The 13,436-nt window shown below is 35.8% G+C and overlaps 1 protein-coding gene across 2 annotated transcripts in view; it reads right to left on the reverse strand.

Annotated features, from left to right (window-relative positions):
• The window catches only part of COMMD1 (copper metabolism domain containing 1), a 97,534-nt gene that overhangs the window by 61,358 nt on the left and 22,740 nt on the right, over positions 1–13,436 (reverse strand). For both annotated transcript variants that reach the window (XM_070933093.1, XM_070933094.1), the window contains exon 2: positions 87–368. In XM_070933093.1, the coding sequence (XP_070789194.1) occupies positions 87–368 (282 nt within the window). The remainder of the gene's footprint in view (positions 1–86; positions 369–13,436) is intronic.

Below are 13,436 nucleotides of genomic sequence, written 5' to 3' on the forward strand. Positions count from 1 at the left end.
TCCTTTTCTTTTCCTCCATCTTTAGGAAGCAAACACTTAATAACATGTAACATTCACATTGTTATAATAAGATAAAATGTTCTTACCTGTCCATTTTTCTCAAGTTCCATTTCAACTATTGCCACAGGACTGTTCATCTGGTCAATGTGTCTTGACTGTGTTTTTAAATCTACTCTCCAGCTTATGTTTTTCAAGCTGTTTTCCCACTTGCTTTGATTTATCAGACTCTCGTGAATTTTTGCTCGTTGATTCTTCCAAAATTTTGCAATAACTATAGCATGATCAGTTGTGATTCCCCCTGGTTTCTTTGTTTGTGCAGTCAGAAAAGCTTCTAATTGATTTGAATCCATGTCAGCTGAAGCTATTGACTGAAAGAAAATGACAATTTTTACAGTCTGCAATTCCACATTCTTTGACAAAGTAACTATAATTCTCAAATAACATATTATCCACAAATCCTTATCCTTCCATCAAAACAAGCCTAGATTGAATTACCCAATTCTCAAAATGAAAAGCAAGCATTTGTTCTGGGTTCAATGGGGATGGTGGAGGAAACAAAGAAGATACAAATTTCATTGATGTGTATATTAAATACTTAATATACAGTACCTAGCTCTGTATTTATACTGAGGTGAGGCCAAGACAAAATTTTGTAATAAAAATACTGAGTTCTGACTCTTTAACTGTCTCCCACCTAGAACAGTAGAAAATGGTGTTTCCTGGGTGACAAATAGCTCTTTCACTTTAGGATAATAGAAAATTGAAAATACCACAAAAGAAAGCAATTGTAAATTAATTTTGTGCTACATGATTATTTGGATAGTTACTAGGAGCTAAGCTTGAGTGTATTTTATTTCAACTAATCCATAAATGTTTTCAGTGGATTTGCTCAGCAAAATGACAATAGCTTTTAAAATAACTTTGGATACTAAACTGACAATTGTTTAGAATAAAACATTTCTTGAGGATGAAATATAAACATTTCAGATAAATCAAATCAGTATAAATTAAAACTATAATGAGCATATAGTACTATATGGCATCTGGTGAAAAACTTATAATAGGAAATGATTATGATAATTATTTGTAACAGATGTAATTGATGCATACATATAGTCCTAGAAGCTATCTTCTTTCTCTATGACTTCCCTGTCCATATTACCTATAAATTGTAAAGTAATTATACTGTGAAAGAGATAGACGTAGTATTAAACTGATTGTGAATAATTATGACATTTAGCATAAAGGTTACTGCAAAATTGCCAAGAATATAAGTGAAATCATACAACAATTTATTTGACTTCTCCACCTCCACCTTTCGTCGGGCCCTAAAAACTCATCTCTTTCAGTTAGCCGGTCTCTCTTGATTTTATGATTTTATGGTTGGTTTTAAATTTTGATATGGATTTTAAATTGATAAATTTTAAACTATGGGCCAAATTTAATTATTTTAAATCTATTTTTAATCGTATTTATGTATAAATGTTTTTATTTTGGCTGTTCACCGCCCTGAGTCCGAAAGGAGAAGGGCGGTATAGAAATTCGAATAATAAAATAAAATAAAAAATAAAAAAACCCTAAAATCCCTTTTTTAAAAAATATATGGCTAATGAAAAATGAGAGGATGTATCTATATATGGATACTTATTATATAAAAGTGCCATTAATAAAATGTCAACTAGAATATATGATGCAGATTTGTTAAGTCCAAGAAGATCCTAGTATGATTAATATGCAAGGTCAAAGCAGTCAGAAGGAAAAAGAACTATTGCCCAAAATGAGAGAATTAAAAGTAATACAAACACTGGCAAAATTAATACAAGATAAAGATGCAGCAAAATATTTTTAAAAAATATATTACCACTAAATAGTCATGTAAACAGCTTTGCTAATTAGGCCAAGGAGTGAAAGTATATAAACATACTAGAAAGACTATAAAGAAGCTGAACAACTTGTTACTTATCATTAGGAATAAAAACAAATGCAAAACTAGCCTGCTACTGGAAGGAATTAAAAAAAGGAAATAAACAGAGATAAAACAAAATGAAGGAATAGATGTCATGCACAAAGAGTTCCTGAAGAACTCAAAATATTAAATTATTGATCTTCAATCAAATATGCTACTTATCTTTAAATTTAAATTCAAAACAACATGTAACTTTTTTTCCAGAGGAAACCAGGAAATAAAAATCAATTTAGGCCTATGGTATTTGTGTTTAACATTTTTATTGGGTTATAAAATAAAATGAGATACAAAATAGGAAAGTAAATAGGAAAATGGTGGGGAGGAAGAGGGGGAAGAGAAGTGAGGGAGGATAAGAAAAAAAAGAAAAAGAAACATTGACTTTCGACTCTCTCTGTTGCAGTAGAATAAGGCATTAACATCAACTCACAACTTTTTGTTTTTTCATAATAATATGAACAAGTCATTTCAATAAATCTAATCAGTAAAACCAAAATCACAGGGCCTATGGCCATGATGGTGAACCTATGGCATATGTGCCACAGGTCGCACGCAGAGCCCTCTCTGCGGGCATGCCAGCTGTTGCCCCAGTCCAGCTCCACCACGTATGCATGCCCCGTTTTGGGCCTGGAAGGCATCCTGCACCCACCTGGAAGCAAAAAATGGGGGACGCGTGCATACATGGGGGACATGTGCATAGACGGGGGAAGCATGTGCATGAATGGGGGCAGGGCGCATGCACGGGGGGGCACTTGTATTGGATTTTCGTGTTGCACACACTTTGGGCAATCAGCACCAAAAAGGTTAGCTATCACTGGCCTATTGTATTGATTAATTAGAGATACTTGTAAAAAGCTCCAAAAGGATATTCCAAAAGCAGGTCAGCAACAATAACATGATAAAGATATATTATATAAACAAACAATAATTCATTGCAGAAACTTCTAACTTTACCTAGCCACTGTGGGCTAGCAATTTAATAAAAATGCCAATCCACTGGGCAGCAATTTCAGAAAAGCCCATGTAGAGCATTGGGATATTTAATAGCATACAAGAATATTACTTCAGCATATTCTTCCTTTTATTCAATACCCAACTTTATGTGGCAGTTTACATGCTATTGGTTTTGGATTTGAAAATCAATACCAAAATCCCCAATCAGCTATGAAGCTTACAGAGACAAATTAAATTCCATCTGATCTATTTCCCAGGACTGCCACATGTATCTGAAATCTCCAGAAGTAGGATGAGATAGAAATGAACATTTATTTTGTCTAAATTTGAGTTAACCTCAAGTTAACTATTGCAATTCTGTTTATCTTCTTTAAAGAAGAGAATTTAGTATTTCAAGATATCATCCCTGAAATATAGGAGCCTTTAACTGAACTTTCTGGCCACAATTGTAGCCATAGGTTTATTTTTCCTCTAATCCAGGAACATGCTGCAAGAACCTGGGAATGGGGAAATAAAATATTTGCCTTGACTTGGATATAAGGCTAGAATTATGGTTAAGGCTGGTAGTTAAGGCTACCAGAACTGATTTGCAGAAATCCAGCCAATCTGTATACAGGAGCAAGGTTGGAATTCTGTATCTACCTTTTCTGACATTTAGTGGTCATCCAGATTTTTCTAGCCCAAATCTGATAGTTCTAACAACCTACCTACCTTATTATTTTGTGTAAAACTATGTTAAAAAGGAAGCAAGTAATTCTCCCCCAACCCCCCATTTTCTATAAGGATATCATAAAGAAAACAAATGTGGTTTCTTTTCCAAGACAGCTTTTCTTCTTGGCAAAAAAGAGAGTAAACCCGTGACAGTAAACTGGCAAGTTGATAACCCTGAACCCTAATTAGTTTATATTTTAGGAGAAGAATCATAAGATCTTAAAACTGAGAAAAGCATTGTTTACTGCTAAAAGAATAATTTCATTATATGATACTTTATTTTGTTCTAACAACAGCCTTCTGATAAATAAGTCAGTAGAATATGAAAATTCCAAATGCCATTTCCATTATGAAAAAAAATTCTTGATTAATAAGATGGCTTCCCATAGCCTAATACTGTAATTTTATTACATCCAAAATATCTGAAAACCACAGAAAATATTCATGTACATTGTGTTCCCTGAAAAAGACATGTAACACATGTTTTAAAAACATGACAAGCATGTAATATAAGTGAAAAATGACAACTGACAATTTCAAGTGGAAAATTCCCACTGTTTCCTGAATAGATTTTTATTTGTCAATAACAATAGTGGTGTTCCAAGAATTTTTTTTTACCACAACCTGTCTAAGCTTTTTTCTTAGCAATTCCTTAAAACTGTAGATCTATATTGATAAGAAATAAATTGAAGTCAAAGGCTCAGAGAAACCGTAATTCAACTGCATGTACTATGGTAATTGCTAACTTTCCAATTCTGTAATAGTCAAGAAAAAACTTTTTATTTATTATTATTAAATGTATTTGTTTAGGACTTAGGAGAGAAAAGACTCATTCTATCAAAATATTTTAACTGGAAGTTTGCCAATGCAATCATCCCGGCCTAGTGCACAGGCAGTCTTGGGTACTTTGTTATATGCCCATAGGACATCACTGTTTCTGTGAACTGTGCTGGCTCTCAGTGGGCTTCAGGGTACAATTCAAAGTGCTGATTGGCACCCATAAGCCCTACCTAGTATGGTACCAGTTTACTTGCAAGCCTATGTGTCCTAAATCAGTTCTACTTCTTGCAGCAAAATTGGCAGTTAGCATGCTCCAGGTTCCTTCCATTAGGAATTGTCATCTTGTGTGACCTAGGAATTGTGCCTTCTGTCGTAGTGCCAAGGATCAGGATGCCCCCAACCCTTCTGGCTTTTCACAAAGCATTGAGGATCTGGATGTTCCCTCAGACTGTAGGGCTGGGAGATTGGATCAGTTTGGTTTGGTCTGTGTGGACTACGAATGGACTGTTTTGTTTCTGCGTGTATGCTGTTTTTTGCTTATTATTTCAATCTATATAAATTATCATCTCAAATTAATATTTCTGGACAGCTAACAATGTTAAAACAGAATACTCCTCAAATCCTTACCCCAACACACAGCAATAGCAGCTAGGGTAAAAACAGACATTGTGTTTACTGAGTCTACTCTAATGCTGTATAAAAGATACCTAATTCTACAGAACAGGGCAAGTCTCTTTTGTTACATTTTCATCTGGTCGTTGGGTTCAGTAGCCGTTTGGCAGCGCTGCAAGAGAGACCTAAGCTACAACTTCTGCAGTCACCTCCTTTTTTAATTTGTTTAAACAGGTTGGACAACCAGTTGACTTAGAGAGTTCAAAGCCCTGAAATTGAACAGCCTTTCTTGGCATAATGTATATAATTGACAGGACTTGGCTCGTAAGCTTCTGTAGCCTGCATGATGGGGAATTCCCTTCGCAATGACTGCTGCTCTTTAGAAGACATGGCTGTTTGCTAGACAGAAGGTTATTTTAGGAAATTTATCACAGAATGCAGTCTAGCATAGATATGGCCTGGCATACAACTGCATTAACATACATACATAATCAAAGCTGTATGTATGTAATGATTTGTCACAAGAATCAATACATTCCTTTCTGAAACCCCATCTTTTCAACAACATTTATCTGGACTACTATTAGGTAGCAGCAGCTAAGAGAGGCAAAACTCTTAATTCTTTCTGCCACCAGAAGGATGCACCCAGGACCATCCCATAATGAGTGTATCTCTCACTCATATTATGAAACCTTTCCTTGAGCTCCAAGGACACTTTCACAACAGCTGCATCTAGGTTACACAAATCCAGGCAAACAGTAGAAGCACTGAAAGATGAACTCTTTGCTGGCATTTAGTGATCATACATTGATAGGATAATAGTCCTTTGGAGAAAACACTGATTGAATGAAGCACCCAGATCTTACAAACACCACTATAGCACACATTACGTATGGCGATGAACGGCAGCTTTCCCCACAGTTGGCAATGTCTGAATGCTAGGCAGGGGAAATCACCATTCACTGCCTTTCTGATGCCCTGCAGAGAAACTATAAGAACAGTAATAGTTCATATTAAGGTCATGCCGGGTGCAATTTATGCTGACAATTCGTCTCTCCTGGGTTTGGGATGAAAGAAAAGCCTGAGAAAGCAACTGAATGGCTAAGATCCATGCCACGGCTCTGTAAGATCATGTTCCAGGTCCTTACATGATTGGAGGCAATCCAGCCTCTGATGCACATAGTATGGATATCTGATTATGAATATCTGCAAGACAATGCTAGATTCTGGTCTTCCCAGGGATGCTAGACTTAACATACATAAATCCAATTTTAATGTGTGTGTGTATTATTGATTGATTGATTGATTGATTGATTGATTGATTGATTGATTGGATTTGTATGCCGCCCTTCTCCCAAAGGACTCAGGGTGGCTCACAACAATAAGAAACAGAAAATACAAAAGTTAAAAGACAAATTAAAACAGAATATCCAATAAATAAGGTTAAATGTGGGAATGCAAATGCAAATTTAAGATTTAAGAATTTAAAAAGCTACTAAATCAGTTTAGAGTCAACCCAGGCCCGCCCGTTGGAAGAGTCAGGTCTTCAAGGGATGAATATATATTCATCTCTAGGAGAATGCTAATTTTATGGACATTAACCATTAATATAATTAAATAATTATAAACATTTGATACATCAGTATAATGCAGGTGTGTGATATTGTTTGGTTTGTATTTATTAATGAAACAAAGACTGGAACCTAAAGATATGTTGCAGGGGTGAAATGCTCCCGGTTCAGACTGGCTTGGGCGAGTAGGTAGCGATGGCGGCGGGCAGTTCGGAGAACCGGTAGCAAAAATCCCTGCCCCTGCCTCCTATGCCCAGCTGAGCTGCGCGATCATCAGAGCCTTTTTTTCCTTTTAAATGGCTCTGACGATCCAAGCTCTGACGACCTCAGCTGAGTTGCCTGCTAATCGGTAGCAAAAATCCCTCCCCCTCTCCCCCTCAGCTTGCTTACCTTAGCTGCTGGTCGCAACGCCTTGCTGTAATCCCTGCAATCTATTGCATCAGCAAGCAACTGAATCTCCCTGCCTGCAATCAAGCCAGCAAAGCAAAGCTTGGGTCTAGCACAGCTGCTTTTACATTGTGGGTGAGCCAGTTGTGTTGTGTTGTGTGTAAAGTGTGAAAGTTGTTTTTTTGGGCTTTTTGTGGCTGTGTGAGGTTCCTGCTTGTTGCAGGGGCCATTTTGGGTCTACCACAGCTGCTTTTACATTGTGGGTGAGCCAGTTGTGTTGTGTTGTGTTTTGTAGGCTAAAAAAGGGCAAAGAAGTGACATTGACTTGGCCACGCCCACCTGACCAACAAGCCACGCCCTCCCAGTCACTTTATCACCAAGCCATGCCCACTAATTAAGCCACGCCCACAGAACCGGTAGCAAAAAATTTTAGATTTCACCCCTGATATGTTGGGTGCTATTAGTATACAGATCAACAAAACTTTTTTTTTCTTCTAAACTGATTCAGGAGTCATGATTAACCAGTCCTGATATTTAGGATCAATCGTGTTTTGTGTGAAAGGTTCAGTTTGAACAGGAAAAAAAAAATCCTAGTCAAGTTTTTGTCAAAACAAAAAAGAGTATTTAATCGGGAAGAGAGGATTCTCATATTGATAACAAGGCTCATCACTGTTATATAAGCAAAGCCTAAGGGTAAACTGGTCTGCCTTCTCAGAAGAGATTGAATAACAGAATAACAGCATTGGAAGGGGCCTCAAGCAGGAGACCCTATACCATTTCAGACAAATGGTTATCCAATCTCTTCTTGAAAATTTCCCCACAACTTCTGAAGGCAAGCTGTTCCACTGGTTAATTGTTCTCACTGCTAGGAAATTTCTCTTTAGTTCTAGGTTGCTTCTCTCCTTGATCAGTTTCCATCCATTGTGCACCATTAGTTTTTATTTAAAACATTTATAAATTCATTTACAAATAAAACATTTAGTTTTATTAATATGGAAACATATTTGTTTTCATACCATTGTGATTGGTATCCTCCTGTACAGTTCCCAAACATGAGTGGAAGATAGACAGCGTTCCAGAAAACCCCCAACTCCCAGTAAAGACACTGAAGCAGGCATTTTCCAAAGTTCTCTTTACTAGCAATAGGTAAACTGGCACATCTGGGAATTCTCGAATCTGAAAAACCTGGGCTTTCCTTCAATAATACAAAGCTCCCAAAACCAACCCCTTTCTCCCCTTTCAGTCACATGCTCCAATCATCATGCGTTCCACCTCAAGCCAGCCCCTGACCACTCCTCCTCCAGATGCTGGCTCACCCTGACCTTGACCGATAGGAAGAACACTATTATGTCTACTAACTCCCCTCTCCTAAATCCCCCCTCCTACTTTCTCACACTTGAGGAGGTGGCAGCATTGAAGCTTCCGGCCTAATATGGCTTCCAAGGCTGACACTACAGCTCTGAAATGTCTATAAATGGCCTTTACACTTGAAAATAGGTTATTTACTGGATTTCTTGTATTATCACTTCAACAGTATTCCTAATAAATCATAATTACAAAAACTGCATAGATAATTGTTTCTTGTTGTTCTTCTTTGGTCTAGATTGTGTGAGATCACCCTAGCAACAATTTGTTCTGAATATTATACTTTTTACAGAGACTGTATTTGTAGAAGGTGGCAATTTTAATATTTACTTGTCTAAACTGATTAGCAGTTCTGCCCTTAGTTCAACTTTGCTTAGTGCTCTAGCTCTCCTTTTTTGGAGAAAGCTAGTATGATTAAGTTAGTCATACCACATACAATAAGAGCCAGGTTGAATGATTACTGTACTATGATGGGTTTCATATGAGGATCTTTGAAAAGCATCTAAAATTTTCGAACAAGGCAGTCAATAGTATGAAAGGGTCAACTCATATATATCACTTATATTGGTTATTAGTACTGATTTTTTTTTCTTTAAAGTGTTTATAGGGTCTCTGTAGGGGAAGGGGTGGCAGAACTGGGGGCGGAATCAAAAGAGAAATCAGGCTAAAGTTGCTACAGAGCCACAAATGGACTAAGTCCAACTCCTTTTGAATTCCATTGATCCTTATCTAGCACCAAAATAGTGCTAACCATTAGTTGAGAACAGTCCTATACAGAGGCATGAGTATTAATAAATCAGTTTAATTGGAATTTCACCTATGGTCCTGGTCTTTGGTGCCTGATGTTCTCCTATATGAATTTGCTTGTTAATTTTCAGAGGCTTTTTTATGGTTGTCATTCTGAAATTATTTGTGTGGTCAATGGTGTCAAAGCCCCTCTTACTTTCAACTCTTAAGATCTCTGGGCTGGGGAAGTTTCCTTTCTTGAATCCTTACTGTAGTCTGAACAGAGTTTTCTGGGCAAAGTGGCTTACTGCTTACTGCTCTAATTTATTTGTTTGCTTGCTAATGTTTAAATCCACCTCGTTCCAGATTTTGTATGGGAGATCAGTTTATCCAGGCTGGTTTGAGTATCTGAGAAAAACTATCCTCTTCTTTTAAACCTTTAGTGAAAAGCCTTAGCTGTCTTTTTCTTCATTTACTAAGCCTTTCACTCTTCTGTTTGCTACTTGTATTACTATACATTCTTTAAATTTTATTAATAATAGTCAAACCCTTTCAATAATTATATTGGTCCAAATAAAAATGAAAAGAAGCATGTTATCATTATTAATATCAGTTTATAATAACTATGAGCAAGAGTTTTGTATTGTTTTTCCAAGAAATATCAAGAAAACCAAACAAGGCATCAAAAGGGGAAAAATTCTGGTTATAAAATCCATCTCTCAAACTCTTAAAACATTACAGTTTTAAAACTACAGAGGAGATGCTTGGCAAACTGAATAGGATTATATACTGCAAAATACTGAATTTAATTGTGTAGGAGAATTTTAAAATTACAGGAAAATAATCTGCCACCAGACAATAAAGTCTTAACTTTTTGAATGGCTACAAGCTTTTCTATCTCTTGATAGTATTACCTAATTTGCACTTATTGTTCTTATCCTAGTGCTCTATTTAAAATAATTTCCAAGAAATCTTGGAAATATAGCATTCTTCTTTATTTCTAATATCTTCTTTTTTCATGAATTGTGGTTTTGATTCATTGCTGAAGATAGATCTAAAGAACTCTCAAATTTGATTTCTTTAAAAAAATCATCAATCACGTTCAGTAGTTCAGTCCTATAGCTATCATTGCAAACTGAAATCTTATTCATTCTCTAACAGACAATTTCCACAGGATGTTTCTGTGGAGCTCTCTCTCCTCCAATTGTTAGCATGTTAATTAAATGTGAACTTTGTTATCAATGATAATAATTGAATGTTCAGATTCCAACTGATGATATCACTGCTAGCATTTACAGTAATTCTCTTAATTATCAGGGTGGAGGAATGAGGATGAGAAAATTGAAGAGGGAGGTAGTCATTTGGGGAAGATCAGAGTAGTGGCAGGAAGAGGGATATATAACAAGAGGGATGTGGGATGAGCTATTATAGGGAAGGGAGACCTTACGCTCAGGCTGGTACTTTTAAATGCCAGGCCTATCTATTAAAAAAGTATCTTAATTCAGAAATTACATTATGGGTAAACAGGTAGATAAACATAATTGAAATCTGGATAAGGTTATAACTTCCCTTAAATTTTATTTTGCAAAGCTGTTCAATCATTGTCCCTGATTAGTCCAAATAAAACTCTTTCACACAGAGATATGTATTAATAGTTTACTTATTTTAAAAATATATTAAAAATACATCAAAAGTATCCAAATTCGACCGTCCCTTTAGTCCATTTTAAACTTTCCTAATTTAAAATCTAGGTTTTTTGCCTTTAACTTTTTTCTTTACTCTTATCTTTAATCTGGGATGAAGTGATCACTCAACTGGTGGCTTAATTGCGCTGCTTAAATAATTTTCTTCTAAATGTGCTTAGGAAAGTGGGTTCTTTTGCAAACTCCATGTCCTTTTGCAGGCTATGTTCTGGCTGTGACTCTTCCGCAGCCTTGGTGCTTAGATCAAAAGAAGCTTCAGAATTTCTTCAGATCTTCCTCGTGAATACCAGTCTTTTAGGGAGTAAGTGGGAAATTTCCCAAAACTCATTATCTGGAGAGATATCTATGAGCCAGACTTAATGCGTGCTCGCTGGTCTGTGTTGCAGTTTCCTCTTCACTATTTGCAAAGGTGCATAAGTCTATTATGCCCCTAAAGCTGTAACCCATAATTTTAAATACTATATCTTCTGCATAATACTTCATTTTATTTTCCTGTCTTTGAATTTTAATCCCAGTCATTTGTTTCTCATGTTGGATCTTGTTAGCTAGAGTTCACAAACTGATTACAAATGGTATATTGGGAAATTTGCAGAGAATACTGCTATTTGCTGTTCAGATATATTCTCCATCCAAGTATTAAATTCTTACATTTTATTTTGTTTAAAACGTCTAGTAAAAATAACTGTCCAAATTGTCAAAAGCCTTTTCCAAGTCTAAAAATATTACTGCTGCCTTCTTTTTCTTACCACTGCATTTATAATAAATTATTATTATCCATTATCTTTCTCTTTGGAATACAGCATGTCTGATGTTTGTACTCAATTTGGGAATGCACTTCCTTGTACTATACATCCATCCATCCATCCACAATGGTAGTAAATATCTTATAATGAACATTTTAATAGAGAGATTGGTTTGTATGACTATGGTTTCTTTGGATTACTTTTTAAGTATTAAAGTTATACTTGCTTCTTCAGATGTTTCTGTTGACTAAATTCATTGTCCTTACCAGTAGTTCTGCCAATTTTTCCTCTAAATTTTATAAATTTGGGCTTCTAGCCCATTTGGGCCTGGTGACTTCCCAATTTTTATTTTATTTATAACTTGTTTAGGTTTTTTGAATCTAGAGGCCCTGGATGCTCCATTCTATCATGGCTGCACTCCTTCTGTCAGCCCATCTTAGACCAGACTAGGAAACTAAAAGTAATGCATGCTAACAGTCTACTAATTTTATTATAAGGTTAAAATAATATAATCTTGTTATGTATTGAATGTATTTCCCCCTACTTTTACCTTCTTGAAACCTAGGGAAGATCTTGTCTGAAATGCTTTACCAGTTTACAGTTCTGGCCTAGACTCAGATGTTTTATCTGACCATTGTTTTAATTATGTCTCTCCCTCCTGTTCCTCAAGGTCATTCCTTCTATCTATTATATTTTCCTGAATTGATAGTTCTAGTCAGGCACGTGGGGGATGAGAGATCAAGCCTTTAGGTTCTCTAATTTGGGTGTACCATGGCTCAACCATCTCCCCCCTCTCTCACAGTGGAGAGGAGGAATCAAGTGGAGTGGGGGATCAGTCTAGAATCATTACATAGGCCTAAGAGAGCAAAGTCCAGCTCCTCCTGAATGCTGTTGAACTTTAATGATTCCAAGTGGCAAACTGCCAGCCTGAGAAGATCGTTGCAAAATAGGCATTGAGCAATAAAATAGGTAGTTTATACTCTACACATGTGAGTCTGCTGCTGTTCACACCTGACAGTTGATATTAATAAATAATCAAATTCTGGTGCACACTTAAATAAAACTTGTATTGTCTTTTAGTTGGACACATCAAACATCAGATATCTATTAATTTCAATTATTTTATATAAGTTTTGTTTCCCGCACTAATTTTTTTTCATACCAGTGTATTACTACCAAACTTGGAATACAGTATTTTATTGAAATCTCTTCCTATTACCACTCTGCCATAAAAACATTCATTCTGTTTTGAAAACAGTCATAAAAGATATGTAACAGAAGAATTAGATCCATAAACATTAATCAGTTATTGCAATCCCTACCATTTTAGTACATAAAATTAAATAACACCCATCGACATCAGTGACAACTTGTTGTACGTCAATTGGAAATCCTTTTTGAAACAAAATAGCCAGGTCAAAGTATACTTTTGTCAAAGTCTAAACCTGTCCCACCGAACCTGTCATTAATATTTATTTTGTTCCATTAAATAAAGTGGTAATTTGGAACTCAACTGTTTGAAACTCATCAAATTTGTTACTCAATGCCTTTTGATGTGAAAATTTTGTCCTGATATTCAGCATTTGTTTCGTATTCAACATATTAGCTAGAACTTGTCAGTGTTGGCTGCTTTGTAACTCAATACATTATTCCTTATGGGAAAAATCTGTTTGGTACTCATTGTTTTTGATACTCATTGTGCCTCCCCGAACCAATTAATTATGAGTACTGAGGTAAGTCTCTGGTAGATAAGAGATGGGGTGGGGTTTAATTTTTATCTTGTTATTTTTAATGTTGTAAGTCACCTGGAGTTACATATAGGCAAATTAGGTGGCCATATAAATTTGTTTAATAAATAGTTTAAATTTTAAATCTATGCTAATATTACATGTTTTTTCTTAGATTGTTGCAGCCCTTTTAC

This window comes from Pituophis catenifer, unplaced genomic scaffold, assembly GCF_029215685.1.
Source record: "Pituophis catenifer annectens isolate HBS135680 unplaced genomic scaffold, rPitCat1.0.hap2 SCAF_1, whole genome shotgun sequence".
NCBI lineage: Eukaryota > Metazoa > Chordata > Lepidosauria > Squamata > Colubridae > Pituophis > Pituophis catenifer.